General features: G+C 34.7%; 1 protein-coding gene across 5 annotated transcripts in view; it reads right to left on the reverse strand.

The window, feature by feature from the left end:
• The window catches only part of LOC143898625 (uncharacterized), a 73129-nt gene that overhangs the window by 42026 nt on the left and 11374 nt on the right, over positions 1-19729 (reverse strand). For 4 of the 5 annotated variants that reach the window (XM_077408209.1, XM_077408208.1, XM_077408211.1 and 1 more), the window contains exons 3-4: positions 19617-19727; positions 19299-19454 (exon numbers count right to left, since the gene is read on the reverse strand). In XM_077408209.1, coding sequence (XP_077264335.1) covers positions 19299-19454; positions 19617-19727 — 267 coding nt within the window. Of the gene's footprint in view, positions 1-1821; positions 2180-19298; positions 19455-19616; positions 19728-19729 lie in introns of those variants that run through there. The other variant, XM_077408210.1, reaches the window with a different exon arrangement.

A 19729-nucleotide genomic window follows, 5' to 3' on the forward strand; every position in this document is an offset into this window, starting at 1 on the left:
TGGTGATAAGGCTTTTCTTTCTTTTGGACAAAGACAAATGCTTCATCATATAATGCTGACTTGAACGTGTCTTCTTGTAGAATTCGTGTCTTCGCGTGAAAGTGTTGAATCTAATTTGGCCAAATTATATCGGTTAAGTTTCGAACTTTTCAGGTAAGAACATATTTTTACATGTTACATTTTTATTTGCCTCAAAAATCTCTTGTACTACACAATTTTTATAAAAATTCTTTCTATAACTTTCCCAATTAATTAATATTGCATGCAACGTATAACGCTTTGCGTTTGCACAACAATAGTCGTTTTTATAAATATTAAAAATAACATTTTATTTTTTCTTATTCTCATATATTTACGCTCTATTAAAAATAAATTAATGAATTAATAGTTTTATTTGGATAAATAATTGACGCAAAAAAGTATAAATCTATTGTAATTTACATAAGATAAGTTGTTACAGAGAGGATCGCATAAAAGATGAGATTCACACTTGTACTACTGTTTAGTCTCGTGTACTCTGGACTCGTTTCAGGAATAGAATATTATTCGGATACGTATGATAATATAGATGTGGATGCAATTATTAATAACGATCGTCTTTTAAATCAATATGTGAATTGCATTCTCGACAAAGGTCCCTGTACCGCCGATGGACGCAGTATTAAACGTAAGTATGTAGTTTGTGTTTTATTTCGATATATTGAGATAATTTTATATACCGCATTTTTTCTTTAAAAAAAAAGGGAAGAAAAAAGATTTGGATAAAAAAGGAAAAAAACACGAATACGAAAACAGCAGTTGATATTCATATGATCCGCAAAATATATTTGTTAACGTATAACATTGAAATAGAATTTTCGGTTTATTTGCATAGATATTCTTCCGGAGGCGATAGCTACAAAATGCGAAAGATGCAACGACAAGCAGAAACAGGTGGCAAGAAAAGTAAGCAATCATTTGAAAAAACATAGACCAAACACGTGGACAGAATTTCTCGAAATTTATGATCCTGACAAAAAGTATATTGCATCTTACGAGCAATTTTTGACGCAGGCTTAGAAGAAGGCTTAATCTTTACGTTGTTAACTTTTTCAATATATGTATATGTAGTGTATATATTATATATATGTAGCGTGTAAATAATTTTCTATTACATATTAAATCTATAAATAGATTTATATTATGTGTCATACATACGAATAAAACGCATCTAGTAAATTTAGAAATATAATGTAAATTCTATAAAATTTTTATTAAAATTATAAAGTACTAAAAAAAAGAATGTTTACGATATTTCAAAGAATTTACCCAAAAAATACGTCATATTGCAAAAGATTTAAAATGGAAATTGGGTTTATATATATAAGTAAAGTTAGGAATAATTATATATATATATATAATCCGAACATCTTTGCAATGTACCTAACATTACTCACACGTACGTTTAATTTGTATTTCTTTGAGGTTTGTTTTATACAAATTAGAATTTATGTGAAATTACAATAGAGTTATCAAAAAATGAAATAAAATATTATTAATTAAACATATATATGTTATAAAATATTTACCTTTAAAAATGTTTTTTTTTTTAGATTTAATAAATCTTAAAAATAAATACTAGATTAATTAAATTGATTTTATATGATTCTATTTTTGAGCAGTAATTTTTTTATTTAATGTTGCTTATATACAATATACTTTTAAATGTTTTCTATGTACTTGGTATATACTTTATCTTTGTGAGGTTTTTTTTTACAAAATTTAATAGTATTTTGATTATAGGATAAGTAAAAATACAATAAATTAGTAAAAAAATATGACAAATTTAATTTTAATAACTAAAAATTAATAGCCAGATAATAATCGTATAAAGTAATGAATGTTATATTTTATCATGGTCCTAAAAGAATCTTTGCACTAGTTTTTGAAGAAAATAAACATTGTTTTAATTAAATTACATTACAATAAAAGATATATGTTAAATTAAAGTACATTATAGAAAATATATGTATACTTTAAAAAACATTCTAAAAAATTATTTAGATTGACTTGTACCATTCAAAAAAAGATCGATATCATCGAAATTTATACAAAACATCAACTTATAAAGAAACTCTCCATCCACTAATCCATATCGGAGTTTCAACCATTCTTCCTGTTTTTCCAACTTCCCCAATTCCTGTGAAATAAAAACAACTGTTATGCTTTTAAGCCAAAATGTACTTGAAATATAAGTTCGAACAAAAAAAATTTTGTTTCATATATCAGCATTTATCATACGTCCTCTTTATCAATATTTCAGATATACATTAACATATATTTCGTATATTAAAAAGTGTTACAAATTTACTTAAATTAAATTAACTAGGCGGTTTTGTCGGTTGTTCCGACTGCTAAAATAAAGTTTTAAGAAATATTTTTACGTCCAATCGTCCCGAAATTACAGAAGGGCTTGGATAGTTTTGTTAAAAAGTAATTAATATTACATTGCTCAAGAGATTTGTGGAGATGAGAATGATACATTATACAGGGTGGGCCAAAAGTCTGGGTACAGTCGAATATAAACATATAGCCCTAGAGAAAAAGTATATTTAAAAGTATATAGAAATTTGTGTACCTATTATATATTCAGTCTATGTAGTATTTTGGCTTTATCAGTATATAGAGATTCAATATAGGTATATTCAGTCATGTGTATACACAGCATAATATTGAATCTCCATATACGGATAAAGCCTAAATACTACACCGACTGAATATACAAAAGATACACAAAATTTCTGTATATGTTTTGAATATCCATTTTCTCTAGAGCGGTTACCCATCCAAATAATCGTGCCCAACATTGCTTGACATCGATTTTGCGAAAAATGTCAAAACAGGTCGATTTTCGAGGAGGTTGTATGAGTCCAGTGCGATAAATTATGAATGTATACTCTCGAATCACTCTTACATTCGCTCATCTGCTGTAGCAATAACATAACTAAAAAAAACAAAAATTTTCCAGAAAATAAGTTTAAATGTCTTAAATTATTAAAATTCTGTAATATTATTTTTAAATATAATTTTGATGTAATAACTGATTATATAGAGAAATATGCGACAAATATTGAACTATATACTAGCAACTAGCTCTTTATTCAGCGTATTGCATTCATATCATTTTTTTGCAAACAACTCAAAAATGTCAATTTTTGAGTTATGTTATTGTTATAGGAAATGATCGAGTGATATATGTGTACATGAGGGTAGGGGAGACCGGGGCGGAGTCGTGACCGTCGTGACCTAGGCAGAGTCGTCACTACAATTATCTTGAAATCTATATGTTGTGTGAACTCGCCATTAATATTGTAAACGCTACTTATGGTGCCCATGTGACCAACGGAGCTTAGTGAGATTATATGCCATGTTCTGATTTTTATTAAGGCAAATGTGTTTTCTCGGAGGACAAAAGTGAAAATTGCGCATCAAAATTTTTTAATATTTTAAATATTATTTTCTCTCAGGTCCGGAATATTTAACCCTCAGGGTACGGACTATAAAAAAGTTACGTTCCGCACGGACATGGGTTAACCTAACCTGGCGACTTTGATTGACTGTATATCGGGCTGTAATTTGTCAATTAAAACAATTTTTTTTATCGGAAATTTTTTCAAAAATACAATAGCGTTGATAGATTTATTACATTATTTGTTTAAACAAAGATACATTTGAAAATTTTTATTCACTTCCTTTGAAATGGCGCTACTTTCAAAATTCGCTCGGATTACGCTAACCCAGTCCGTACCCTGAGGGTTAAAGGGATGCTAAAGGCTCAGTCACAATGACAAAAATAAAGAATAAGATAAAAGAATAAGGAATAAGGGAATGTCGCATCTCACTTCAGTACACGTACATTAAAGTAAGATGCAACATGCTTTATTTTTAATTCCTTTATCTTATTCCTTATTCCTCTCATTGTGACTGAGCCTTAAAGGGATCCTAAAGCGATTCGAAGGCCGAACTTCCTCGACGTCGGTAATGTCAACTAAAGCAAAGGCCGAACTCCGACGCGCACGTAAGGTGGTGCCACTGGTGGTGACAACGCGAAACTCCATACACGTACACACACCACTGAATTGCTCACACGGACGCACGGTGGTAGAAAGAGTAGAAAGACATATGCTATAGACGCGGCAACGCCGCGCGTAAACGGGATTTTGTAGTAACTTACAATAATTTACTCCGCGTAAACGAGTGAATTATCGTAAGTTACTACAGAAGTAACGCGCTCGCGTAAACGTAGTAACAGTAGGTAGCACACGTATTGCATAGGCATTGCCGTAACGTCTTACGCCTTAGATAATATTAATTAGTTTAGCTTGAATTCCCGAATCGAAATTTTGATACTACTTTGACATTCTTAAGGATAGTTTGCACCTACTTAGATGCTCTATAATCTAGAGAAAACCTACTTTGATAATATTACACTTATTAACTTCTTTTTTAAACCTCTAATTCTATACATTTTATTTTAATACTACTTTGAAGCTACAATGCTCCCAAAATTTTAATGCTGCTTTGACACTGAGATATTCCACAGCTAATAAAACCTATTTTAATAATATTATACTTATTAACTCCTCTTTTAAACTTTTAATTCTACAGATTTTGCCGCGCCGCGAGCTTGCTTCATCCCGTGAGGGACTGTCATCGCGGAGTGTGGCAAGTTTCGTGCGTGTAGTGCGTCGTGTGTGTCGTGATGTGACAGCTCGCGTCGTGTCGCGAGGTTAATCGTCCCGCGTCGTGTCGCAAGGTTAATATTATTATTAATGTGATCTCTCATCATTATTATAAATATAAAATCATTTAATTCTGAATTTCGGTCGCGTCACGCAAGGATCGAAGTGCCACGCGAAATATCAGAAAATAATTATACCAATACACCACCACCATCATCAATTGCAAATGAGTCACATATTTTATCTACAGCCAATATATTGGCTAAATACAATACCTCGACTGCACTACATGATGGAAATAATTACACCAATACACCACCACCATCATCTCTTTGTACATTACCATCAACAAGCCATTCTAATGATCCAGTTGCAATTCAGAAGCTTCAAGCGAAAATGGGGAAGGAAATGAAGATATTGGAATTGGAATATTTTCAAGAATTCCAAATGACCTAATAAGTAACTGTTTCTAAATGTTACAAATTTTATACAACGCAATTGTAAAAGTAGTTACAAGTTCTTTTACTATTATTATTAAATTGTAAATCATTACATAACGAGCCCCTGATTGTATATTCTTTCTAATAAATTCTAATCGCATGAAATATTTAATTTCTGATTTATAATCTAAGATTTATATTTAAAAATCTGAAAAAAATATAAAATTATACAGAAGTTCCGAAAATATAGATATATTATATATTCTGAAAAATTATATAAAAAATTCTGAGAAAAATTTTCACCAGGACTATAAAATTTTTTTCAGAATTTTTCATGTAATTTTTCAGAATTTCTATATAAATTTAGCGTTGAAAATAATGTGTTACACTCATCCCTGCACTGGAAAAAAATAGTTAGATCCAAGAAAATATTTTTTCACATAGTACCAATGGTCTTATTTACTTAATATCTTTACTTAAAAAAAATATATATATATATATATATATATATATAATTAAATATATATATATAATATATATATATATAATATATATAATAAATAAATATATATATATATATATATATATATATATATATATGTGATTATATTAAGTAAATAAAGCCATTGGTACTATGTGAAAAAAAAATTTATTGGATCTAACTACTTTTTTTCAGTGTGGGGGGAACGTATATTCTAGATAGCAGATGAAGGGTCAATAGAGGTTTATAATTAAACCTATTTTGCTAGCTTTAGCTCCTAATATAAATCAACCTATTTTAACGCTAAAAACAGTGAAAAGGGAAATTTGAGACAGCGTTAGAATCAAAGTAGGAGCAAATTATATCATTATAATTGAGCCTATCTTTACATCTTAGCTCCTACTAAATTTTAGAATTAAAGGTTTAATGAAGAGTCAAAATTTCGACTCGGGTTATGTGTAATAAAAACATTTAATTTTAGTAAATTTAATTATTTTGCATGTCAAAGTTTACGAGGTTTACCACGAGCCTTACTTTAACTTTTGTTTATGTTATAATAACTTTAATGGTGCGTGTCCACCTGCGAGTAAAACTCTCGAGAGTAGCTCTCGAGATTGATTCTCGCAAATGGACATATTCCTAAAGAGTACCTATAACGGAGAATGAATCGCAGCTCTCGGCGAGCGAACTTTTCAAGACCTACTCGCAAATCGACACGACGTTATTTTACTCTCGGAGATCAGCTCGCCAAGCTCGAACGCTGTTCGTATTTTGAGAGCTACATGATGACACAAAGGAACTTATTGAATAATGCGGAAATCATGAACCATTGTAGAATACTACTGTGACAGAAATAAAAGTTTTTTTAATTTTTATGTTTTGCGAATAAAGTGCGAAAAATTTATAATTTAAAGAATTAGATAAGAATATTTTTAATACATTCTCTTATTACTTGGTCAATAATTAGTTACACTTAATTTTACATACTTTGCACGTTTTAGTTACAGCGTTAAAATTAAATACATTTTTACATCGCGAATTAAGTACATTAAAAAAAAAAAAAAAATTTAATATTTACATGTAAAAATCTAACATCAAGGTATTTCGCAAACAGAAAACTAAATAATAATATCGCACTATGTATTCCATTTCATAATTTGTAAGTCTGTAGAAACTTTTAATTGTTGGGAATCTTCAATCTTAAGCTCTCTAATTTAGAGCAGATCCGACACCTGCGATCAATCCATTGCTTGACCCAGAAGGTCTTTTTGTTGTTATTTAACACCCTTTTTCTTTTTAAAATAATGCTAGCCACTATAGTAGCCGCAAGTCTCTTCGTTTACGAGACATTATAATGTCATCACTCTCAGAGATCGACTAAAAAAGTACGTAAGTGGACACAGTTTTGAGAGAACTGTCCGAAAGAATACTCTCTGGATTCTCATGAGATGCTCGCAAGAGTACAATGTTAGAAAAATTACTCTCAAATGGACAGTGTCAGAATAACTCGAGAGCTACTTTGGAGAGTTTTACTCGCAGGTGGACACGCGCCTTAAAACTCTCGAGAATATCTCTCTTGAGCTATAGTGCCGTTGAAACAACAAAAAGACCTTCTGGGTCAAGCAATGGATTGATCGCAGGTGTACATTCGGTGCTGGATCTGCTTTAATTAGAGAGCTTGAGATTGAAGACTCCTAACAATAAAAAGTTTCTGCAGACTTACAAGTTGTGAAGTGTAATACATAGTGCGATATTATTATTTTGTTTTCAGTTTGCGAAATACCTTGATGTTAGATTTTTACATGTAAATATTTAATAATTTTTTTTTAATGTACTTAATTTGCGATGTAAAAATGTATTTAATTTCAACGTTGTAACTAAAACGTGCAAAGTATGTAAAACTAAAGTGTTACTAATTATTGACCAAGTAATAAGAGAATGTATTAAAAATATTCTTATCTAATTCTTTAAATTATAAATTTTTCGCACTTTATTCGCAAAACATAAAAATTAAAAAAACTTTTATTTCTGTCACAGTAGTATTCTACAATGGTTCATGATTTCCGCATTATTCAATAAGTTCCTTTGTGTCATCATGTAGCTCTCAAAATACGAACAGCGTTCGAGCTTGGCGAGCTGATCACCGAGAGTAAAATAACGTCGTGTCGATTTGCGAGTAGGTCTTGAAAAGTTCGCTCGCCGAGAGCTGCGATTCATTCTCCGTTATAGGTACTCTTTAGGAATATGTCCATTTGCGAGAATCAATCTCGAGAGCTACTCTCGAGAGTTTTACTCGCAGGTGGACACGCACCATTAAAGTTATTATAACATAAACATAAACAAAAGTTAAAGTAAGGCTTGTGGTAAACCTCGTAAACTTTGACATGCAAAATAATTAAATTTACTAAAATTAAATGTTTTTATTACACATAATTCAAGCTAAACTAATTAATATTATCTAAGGCGTAAGACGTTACGGCAATGCCTATGCAATACGTGTGCTACCTACTGTTACTACGTTTACGCGAGCGCGTTACTTCTGTAGTAACTTACGATAATTCACTCGTTTACGCGGAGTAATTTATTGTAAGTTACTACAAAATCCCGTTTACGCGAAGGAATTATCGTAAGTTTAGTATGGGCTGGCTCTAATACTTTTTCGTCGCAGTGTATAACATCTGTTGCTCGACCCCCACCGCTCGCCGCGCGCCGGGCACCGTGCCAGCCCAGCCAGCCGCCGAGGCCCGCCTCTATCGCTCCTTGTGCGCGCATTCGCTCAGACGTTTTATTTAATAACTCGTTAACTATTGCGAATTTTGCAAAATGGTACGAGACTTTTCTTTTCAGTTTGACCCAATCTACCCCCCCCCTATTCGGGTGGTTACTTTTATATCAAACACCCTGTATAAGCCCGGCGTCGCTGGCACAGAGCGCGATTCCCGATCACCCGTCTTTCCGACAACACCAATCCTAAATTCCTGCACCAAGCCAGTCCAAACGGAAGGTAGAGCGCCTCTGGCATTCTCTGTCTTCGCCGAGTGTGTCTCGGCAAAGGACCAGCTCCTCTCTATTAGCCAAAGCTTCCTGGATTCCTGCACTAAGCCAGTCCGAACGTAAGGTAGAGCGCCTCTGGCATTCTCTGTCTTCGCCGAGTGTGTCTCGGCTAAACGACCAGCTTTGCGCAGTTATCCGAATCACCCGAAGCCTGTCCGGACAAGAGGATAGAGCGCCTCCGGCATTCTCTGTCTTCGCCGAGTGTGTCTCGGCCGGCGACCCGCTTCAACCGCGTTACCCACGCTTCGCGATCCATATCGCCGCCGCGCCTCGCGCCATTTTTCCACGCTCCGGGCCACGCCGACCGGGAAATCGGCACCACCCGGACCGATACCTACCACCACGCAATCTGACTCACGCGACGAACGAAAAGCGCCGGCTCCGCCCCGCACATACCGCGGGTTTTCCCGCGCCACCCGCGGCCGAACCAACGACGCCTCACACGCACGCCCAACCGTCGAAAACCGCGCGGACACACGCGAGCGAACCCCGCGCCCGAGCGGTATACACGCGTGCCGACCCCTTGCAAATGTCGCGAGGGTATATTGTGAAATAATAAACGTTACTATTGTCAGTTAACCGAGACACGCCTTCATTTCGCTAACCTCGCCACCCGTCCGCTTCTCCGCACCTCCTTCGAACCCAGGCCCGCCGCGAGCTAGATCCGCGCTTCGAAGTCAGGTTGTTTTATATTGACGCGGGTACTTATTAGACACTTGGCAATTTACTGCATCTCTTGCACCTCTAATAATTTTTCTCTTGTAATGTAAATGAATGATGTAAAACTCTTTCAAAGGATCTATCCATTCTTGATGGGGTAAAATAATAACTTCTATAACACAAATGCAATAAATATTAAATTTATAGTATTGATTTATATATATAACTAATTTTATTCTGTCTTTATATAGAAAAATATACCTCAGTCTTACAATTAGCATCAGAGTAGAGGGTAACGCGGCAGCTGATGAACAGTATAGATAACAAACTGAATAAAAAACTTAATTAACATAAACCCATAGTAAACCAGTTTGTAACTGTTATGTAACTTTTAGGGAGCACATGGAAAGAACAACTCTTCATTTATATAGTACCTATACTTTACTCCTGTAAAAAGATTTTGCGATCTATAAAGCCGTTTCAAAGAACGAACTTTGACAGATATACCAATGTCGTACAGATGCCTCGTTAGACAAGGACAGATATCTCTCGTATTATTCCTTTCTCTCCTATGTATGTAACTTGCATGCACCCATTTATTCCTTTTTCTTTCTCTCTCTCTCCCTCTCTCCATCCCTGTCCCTCTCTCTCTTAGTACACTGGGTAGCGTACACTTAGTATGGTAAAATCAGGATTTTTTGGAAGTGTGGTGTTAGGATTCTAGGGTATATTTGAAGAAAGAAAAACGGTAATGTTATTTAGGACAAGAAACTCTATTTACTATTTCGTTGATAAAATGTTGGGAAATATAAACGAAAATACATATACATATAAATGAAATATATATTAATTATGATATATTATTTTTTTTATTGTTACTGTCGAAAGTAAATAATATTACATAAAACCAGTAGTGCAATTGAACATAGATATGCATATATACACACGCACACGCACACGCATACGCAATCGCACATACATACATACGCATACGCACTGTACATATTATTTTTATTATTTTTTCTGTGGGCCCCAGGCCCCGTCCACGATGACAATATCACGGACATGGGACGTCTCCAGGATCATGCTCCGATTACTTTGTATACTAACAATAAGAATAATTCTGCATAAATTTCTTTTATTTTGTGCTTTTATATCATATGTATTTTTCAAGCATAGCAACCTCGCAAAAGATGTCTTTTTTTTATTTCAATTTCTGTTTCAAAAAAAGAATGTTTTTTTTTTAATATATATATATATATGCTTGTCATAGTGATTGCATGAGATACGCGTCATCAGAACGCGCATAACGTGCAGTTTACGCCGAAGCGGCTGTCGCGAGCGATATGTTTCGTCGACGGATGATTAGCTAATTATGATTGTATACAGAAAGTGGATATTTGCGTAAAGTATCGTTGCCTCGCGAATAAAGTCGAAGGACCGTCGAGAAGAGAAAGCTCGCGGTGCTTTTATTTCCCTTTTCAATCTTTTATCCGTTATCCTTTTTCGCCCTCGTCTTTGTTTCCATTGTCAGTATGCGACAGCCGTTACTGCACTCCATGAAGGGTATCATTGATTTGTCGAATAATTCATAAGCAAAAGAGATGTCTTTCCTTGTGCTTAGAAATCCAAACAGATAAAAACAGTTCTGATTTCGAGAATCATAAAGAAATTGTATTGTGTTACTTTCTTTTCATCGCGGCGAGCGATGCGAGTAATCGTTTTTATACATTTATAGTTTACAAGTATATAGTACTTGAAAAGAAAGGAAAAAGGTGATCGTCGCCTTTTTTTTCACAAAGACGGCCAAACGTGAAACTGATTGTGTTCACGTTGCCCGACTAATAGTAGGAGAGCCGGCTGCACAAAACCCTCCCTCATCGAACATCCGGCTAAATTTTACTCGAATAGATAGCTTTTTTAGTGGTTAACCCTGTGCCGGGTTTTATATGCCCTGAAACTTGACCGAAATGTTAAAAAAAGAGTCACTTCCGGTATGATTTTTTGAGATAAAACCCCCTTAAAGAACATCCGGCTGAAACTTGTGCCAATCGATTCAGGATGTCAAGCACTTTGATAAAAAAATATGCTGCCACCCCTCACCTTGACAGGAACCATGGCAGCAACCCTTAAACGTGACATATTTTTGTACCGTACCTCCCTCACAGAACATCCGATTTTTTTTTGGAAATGTAGCTCGAACATTCCTGAACATAAAAAAACAATGCTGCCATCGCTGGCCTTGACCAAAAATTTTTGTGCCACCCGTAAGTCGCGCGACTTTTAGCTGCCAATTTGTAACGGGTCCAATACTTCCTTCACAGAACATACGATTTTTTTTTTTTTTTGAAATGTAGCTCGAACATTACTGAACATAAAAAAACATTGCTGCCATCGCTGGCCTTGACCAAAAATTTTTGTGCCACTTGTAAGTCGCGCGACTTTTGGCTGCCAATTTGTAACGGGTCAATTAATACTTCTCTCACAGAACATACGGGTAATCTCTTGCCATGTATTTAAATAGAAAATAAGACAATCTTTGACGAGAACGATCTTAAGAACCGACTATGAATACCGTCCATACTAGCGCGAAAATTCCCATCAAATATTTTGTGGAAAAAATAGTTTGTGATAAACAAGCTGCGCGTACATTGGTAGAGGTATGGAGTGAAACAATGTAAGTTCATATAACATTCACGTATTTTTATTTCTCTATTCTTTATTCTTATTTTTTTGTGTTTAAAATCTTAAAAGTAAGATATAAAACATAAATATAAATCACGAAAATTTTTTTAATCGCTATTGCTGTTGGAACTATCGACAGTATAGTCCTTGTCGTCACTATCATTGTGCTCTATGACTAATTATGCTCTTATGCTCTATGCTCTATGAAGATTCAACTCTTAATGGAGTTGGATCTTCGTGGAACCATAGTAGCGTAAGCTTATCATTAACGACAATCCATCCACATTCTTCTGACTTGAATTTGACGCAGGTCTCGTTTGTAGCATCTAGCCACATCACATTAATCTAAATAGTGCGAAGAATTTTTTGTTTTAACGTTTTCCAACGTGATGGAATGACATTTGACTCGAAACTTTCAACTTTTGTCAGAAAGTGCTCTTGTGTTGTGATAAACAAGTTGCGCGTACATTGGTAGAGATGCGGAGATTACACGGCTGCATTCCATCAAATAGGAAAAATCAGACCGTTTCAATTGCTAACAAAAAATATAAAGTATCAGACACGTTTTGCTGCTTTGAACGACCCTATAAATATTTATGACGACCAGAAAATAGAGACGATCCAAGAGTACACTTGTTTGATGTACAATATAAAAAATTGCACAAGTGTCGACACAGCGAGGTTTCAGATATTCCAAAAAATATACTCGAAAAATATGAACAAAGAGCACTTTCTGACAAAAGTTAAAGGTTTCGAGTCAAATATCATTCCACCATGTTGGAAAACATTAAAACAAAAAATTCTTCGTACTATTTATATTAATGCGATGTGGCTAGATGCTACAAGCGAGACCTGCGTTAAATTTAAGTCAGAAGAATGTGGATGGATTGTCGTTAACGATAACCTTACGCCACTATGGTTCCACGGAGATCCAACTCCATTAAGAGTTGAAGATATACTAGTTATAGAGCACAATGATAGTGACGACTAGGACTATACTGTCGATAGTTCCGACAGTAAGTGTTCCGACAGTGGAGTAAAATTCTCGTGATTTATATTTATGGAAATATTAATCGACTCTACTGGCCCTGGCTGAGGTAATATTTTTTGCCCTAAATTTAATTATTAAAATGATATATAAGTATCAAAGATTACATGCCGATAATCGAACCAAATCGTGGTCGTATTGTCTTGGCGATTATAATGGCCAGTAGAGTCGATTAATATTTTTATTGTTGTTTATCATTTAACTGGCGAAGTAAAAGTAATTTATTCCACTTATATTTATGTTTTTTATATCCTACTTTTAAGATTTTAAATATAAAAAAATAAGAATAAGAATAAAGAAATAAAAATACGTGAATGTTATATATGAACTTACCTTGTTTCATTCCATACTTCTACCAATGTACGCGCAGCTTATTTATCACAAACTATTTTTTCCACAAAATATTCGATGGGAATTTTCGCGCTAGTATGGACGGTATTCATAGTCGGTTCTTAAGATCGTTCTCGTCAAAGATTGTCTTATTTTCTATTTAAATACATGGCAAGAAATTACCCGTATGTTCTGTGAGAGAAGTATTGACCCGTTACAAATTGGCAGCCAAAAGTCGCGCGACTTACGGGTGGCACAAAAATTTTTGGTCAAGACCAGCGATGGCAGCATTGTTTTTTTATGTTCAGAAATGTTCGAGCTACATTTCCAAAAAAAAAATCGGATGTTCTGTGAGGGAGGTACGGTACAAAAATATGTCACGTTTAAGGGTTGCTGCCATGGTTCCTGTCAAGGTGAGGGGTGGCAGCATATTTTTTTATCAAAGTGCTTGACATCCTGAATCGATTGGCACAAGTTTCAGCTGGATGTTCTTTAAGGGGGTTTCATCTCAAAAAATCATACCGGAAGTGGCCCTTTTTTTAACACTTCGGTCAAGTTTCAGGGCATATAAAACCCGGCACAGAGTTAACCACTAAAAAAGCTATCTATTCGAATAAAATTTAGCCGGATGTTCGATGAGGGAGGGTTTTGTGCAGCCGGCTCTTGAACTATAAGTAAAAAAACTCGGATGCTAAAGTATCTAGTTTTTATCCATCGGGACTTTAGGATGCCGCGAATGCTGATATCAAGAATAATTATGATTTATCTTAGTGGAGTACGTACATCTTTTCGGCTTAGAAACGAAGACGATGACGACGATGACGATCAAACGAACGCTTCCGTTCTTGTCCCAAAATTGGTTTCGTTTTCTCTTGTAGCGAATGTTTCGAGGAGTTTGCTTATGACGGTTTGTTAGCATATGTCTCGCGGTAATTAACGATTATACGGAGCTGTCTTATTTTCCACAACGCGTAGGGAAAAAATTGAATGGTTTTTAATATGTATTCAGAGAATGTTGATTCATCATATTATTCTTTCAAACTTGCTTTCCTCCTTTTGAAAATTTACACCAAAATTACTTTGGTGGCGTTCGGGAAGACGCTATTAGTGCTATTTGTTTATTTTATCCTTTGTTTTATACCTGATGAGCGATAAAGATAGAATGATGCAATAGCGTTAATAGCGCGCTTCCCGAACGCAGCATTGTGTTATAAATTTGACGTTCGCTTTTTGCGTGAGACGCATCGGCTTCCTATCTCGCTAAACGGGCCTTTTTCAGTCGGATACGTTTCTTTCATTTTAATATAGAGAGGAGAAGAAGCTAGGAAGATTTTACGCGAATTTACGCGATGGAAGATGTGTATATATAATATATATATATATATATATATATATATATATATATATATATATAATTCTGCAAATGCATTTTGCTTGAAAAATGCATATAATATAAAGGCACAAAAGAAAAATTTATGCAGAATTATTCTTGTACAAAGTAATCGAAGCATGATCCTGGAGACGTCCCGTGTTCCGTGATATCGCGGCGTCATCATGGACGGGGCCTGGGGCCCACAGAAAAATCAATAAGAATAATATATGTATGTGCGTATGCGTATGTATGTGCAATTGCGTATGCGTGTGCGTGTGTATGCATCTATGTTCAATTGCATTATTATCGCTCTAGTTTCATGTAATATTATTTACTTTCGACAGTAACAATAAAAAAATAATATATTTCATTTATATATGTATTTTCGTTTATATTTTCTAACATTTTATCAACGAAATAATAAATAGAGAGTTTTTTGTCCTAAATAACATTACCGTTTTTCTTTCTTTAAATATACCTTAGAATCCTAATACCACACTTCTAAAAAATCCTGATTTTACCATACTAAGTGTACGCTACCCAGTGTACTAAAAGAGAGAGGGACAGGGATGGAGAGAGGGAGAGAAAGAGAGAGAGAGAGAGAGAGAGAGAGAGAGAGAGAGAGAGAGAGAGAGAGAGAAAGAAATAAATGGATGCATGCAAATTACATACAAAGGAATAATACGCGAGAGATAACTGTCCTTGTCTAACGAGGCATCTCTGGGGCCCGATTTTTTAACGAGAAACGTATGCGCAAACTCTGCTCTAACAGAAAGGCTGCAAATTGATTGGCTATCGCACAGTTTTTAGCCAATAAGCTTGCAGCTTTTCTATTGGAGCAGAGTTTACGCATACGTTTGTCGATAGAGAATCGGGCCCCTGTACGACATATCTGTCAAAGCTCGTTCTTTGAAACGGTTTTATAGATTGCAAAATCCTTTTACAGGAGTAAAGTTTAGATACTAATGAAGGGTGGGATTGTAAAATAATTAGTAATAATTGAAAAAAATGTCTGGTTCGATTGCTGTGTAGGAACCAGACAATGTAGCCAACCCCGAAACTGCTCACAGCTGCGTGCGCCATCGCGCCATCTCTCGCAAGATCCGTGAACTACTGCTGTAACATGATTGCTGCTCTGCGTGAATATTTTTGTGAAAAATATACACGATCGTTTCAACGCTCTCATTTTTATTCCAGGCTTTCAATCTCAATTTCAAAGGTACGTTATTGTTTGTGCACGTCTTCTGAAGGGTGGGAAAGTTTAATTTCGTACATATTACTTATACAACTGTTTATATCAGAAAATAAGGCTATGAGGTGACAGCATTTAAAAATTTTTTTCAATTATTACTAATTATTTGACAATCCCACTCTTCATTAGTACCTCTACTTTACTCCTGTAAAAGGATTGGTATTTATTTAGAATAGCTACTGCACCTCAAATATCGATGAAATTAGGCTTAATCGATTCGTTTTTGCATAAAACGAAAGAATCTGGCAGAAAAATGCGGCGGTCTGCCCTGCGAAGCGAGATATTTAGCGTTAAAGTTGCCGACTCTCAGGTTATGAAACCTGTCATACCGACGCGATGTAGCGACTGTGGTAGCGACAGAAACATGCCCCGCGGCCACATGCGCATGCTCCGTGGCCACATGTGTAGGAATTTGAAAAACAGCATTTTATCGAAATAATTACTTTTATCGCGATTCTTATAGGACGGTTGCACGCAGTGCATACGACACATAACAATCATAATAGTGGCGCGCTTCACTTGTTTAAAATTTCGCGAGCTACATTCCGTCGGTATGACAGATTTCATAACATGTCAAGTCGTCAAATATGTACTTTTCGTATACCAACTATTCTCTGCTTTACAAATTATTTCTGCTACAGATATTATGCGTCGAAGTTAACGAAACAGAAATAATTTGTTAAAGCAGAGAATAGTTGGTATATGAAAAGTACATATTTATATACCAACTATTCATTGTACATATAAATATGTACTTTTTATACCCCAACTATTCTCTGCTTTAACAAATTATTTAACAAATTATTTAACAAATAGTTTGTTAAAGCAGAGAATAGTTGGTATATGAAAAGTACATATTTATATACCAACTATTCATTGTACATATAAATATGTACTTTTTATACCCCAACTATTCTCTGCTTTAACAAATTATTTAACAAATAGTTTGTTAAAGCAGAGAATAGTTGGTATATGAAAAGTACATATTTATATACCAACTATTCATTGTAAATATAAATATGTACTTTCCATATACCAACTATTCTCTGCTTTAACAAATTATTTGTTAAATAATTTGTTAAAGCAGAGAATAGTTCGTATATAAAAAGTACATATTTATATTTATGCATTATAAGTATGCATACGTTTCAAATTCGCGCACTTTTGCATGCGCGTGCGGACACGGAGCATGCGCATGTGGCCACAGAGCTGACAGAGCATGCGCATGTGGCCGCGGGGCATGTTCATGTCGCTACCACAGTCGCTACATCTCGTCGGTATGACAGGTTTCATAACCTGAGAGTCGTCAACTTTAACGTTAAATATCTCGCTTCGTTGGGCAGACCGCCCCATTTTTCTGCCAGATTCTTTCGTTTTATGCAAAAACGAATCGATTAAGCCTAATTTCATCGATATTTGAGGTGCAGTAGCTATTCTAAATAAATACCAAAGAATTTTGCGATCTGTAAAGCCGTTTCAAAATGAGAGCGTTGAAATGTAATTGTCGGTAATTTGGACGGCTTTAGCATCCCCTTAAAGAAGGATAATTTAAAAAGGGTAAGGATAGGTAATGATGTGAGAACTTTAGTAAAACTGAAATGTGGAAATTTGGAAGAAGCAAACAAATATTGGTTAGAAGAAGATTGTAAAAAATGTATTTTGTGCGGCGATGGCAATGACTGTATGAAACATTATGTATAGAGAAATGTCAGAGAGTAAGTGTATGGTTTAAGGATTTTAGATAATGACAAGGCGGAGAAGTAGAAAAGGCTGTGGAGTGATAAACTAGATTTAGATTAGGGTAATTATGGAAGGAGAGGGAGAAGGAATTTAAAAAGAGAAAGGAAATAAATTAAGCCAAAGATAAGGATGTGATAGATTAGATTTAAGTAGTTAGGTTAGTTTAAGAGAGCAATGAGTGTATACATGGTATGGATGGATGAGTGAGAATAAGATTTAATTGTAAACCAAATTCCTTCCTGGCTAATTTTAATTGTAAAGCTGAAGTAAATAAATTCTATTCTCTATTATTTTCTCTCCGAATCCCGAGATAAGTGATTCTGAAGAGTAATGCATATATGCTGAACACGAATCCAGTGAAGTTTTTTTTATTGTCGTTGATTTCTAATATTTCATGAACGATCAAACTTAAAATGTATATTCGAGGCAAAGTCGTCACCAAGCCACCGGGGCGGATTCGTTACTGTGACAACTTTATCCCGGTGTCCAAGTTAATTTAGGCAATAAGAGCCAAGCGTATAGTATTCAATTGTGATGTAATTTTGACATATTAATTAACTCTGTATAATAAATTTTAGCGATTGAATACCACGCTCGGCTCTTATTGCCTAAATTAACTTGAATATTTTTATATACTGAGCCTCTACATATTTATATATCCCGGTGGTTTCACTCTATTTTTCGTTGCAAATGCGTTATTGTATTTCTCAATTTCAAGAAAATGGTACACACTACCATCGCAAAACGACTCCTGTCGACAAGAAGCAACTCAGGAAGGCAGTTCTTGCGGTAAAAACAGATAAAATTAAGACAAAAGTAGCCGCAAAACAATTTGGAGTCCCAAGAACTACGTTGAGCGACTGGCTGAAGAAGAATAATGATGAAATAGCACACTTGGATGACGTGGCCGTACGATATATCATGGAAGCTTCGGGCGAAAATCAAAGTCAAGGAAGCAGCAATGGTCGGATTCCGACGAAGACTTGAATAATATGTACTGCGTGTGCTCAGGGATAACAGAGAACAGAGCTGACGAAAAACAGTGCATTTCGTGCGAATGTAAAGCACATAAGTGCGTGCGCTTTTCTTATAATTATTTTCCGCTTTCGTGTTTTTATGTTTAATTAATGTTCCCATTTTTCTATTAAAAAATCATTAATAAAATGTATTTTATCATTTTTCATGATCAAAATTATGAATTTTCATTTAAAATCCATCCGAGAATGAAGTGACGACTCCGCCTTGGGAGTGTGACGACTCTGCCCCGGGAGTGACGAATCCGCCCCGGTATTTTTGCATCTTTGTCGTTTTTACTCTATATACCAGTTGACAAAGCGACGTAGACGAAAAATGTCCTGATAAATTTTGTAGCCAAAGGTTCACTCTTTACAACAGTATACCACATTTTACTAAAATTATTTGTTTTGTTGTTAAAAGTCGGCATCGAAAAAATAGTGACAACTTCGCCCCGGTCTCCCTTACTGCAATATTTAATAATTGTAAAAATATAATTACATTTGCAATTATACAAGCGTCCATGTCTGATTCTGTAAGATTTTGGGCATTACAATTGATATCTTCCACCCATATTGTTGGTTCTTCAGTACATGCAGTAAGGTTCTTACAACCGCCTATCATAATATGTATCCTGTATATTATGCGATTGTCCGCCTAAAAGTATTTTGTAATTAAGATACTAATATATTTTGCGATAAAATATTTAATGCGTAGCATTTTATATTATCATGTGTACTTAAAAATTTGTTTATATATATTATGTATTTTATAATTATCTCTTGTTATATATAAATGTAGTCATTAATAATTTTGTACCTCTTTGTAAGTAATGTTACACATAATCATTTTTGTGTTATTACTCCACTCTAGTGTTGTATTCGTCATAACCCATTCGTCTGGTTCGCAAGATGTGAAAGTTGTACGACTCT

The sequence above is a fragment of the Temnothorax americanus genome, unplaced genomic scaffold (genome assembly GCF_048541705.1).
Source record: "Temnothorax americanus isolate GAGA-0224 unplaced genomic scaffold, ASM4854170v1 Scaffold24, whole genome shotgun sequence".
NCBI classification, from domain to species: domain Eukaryota; kingdom Metazoa; phylum Arthropoda; class Insecta; order Hymenoptera; family Formicidae; genus Temnothorax; species Temnothorax americanus.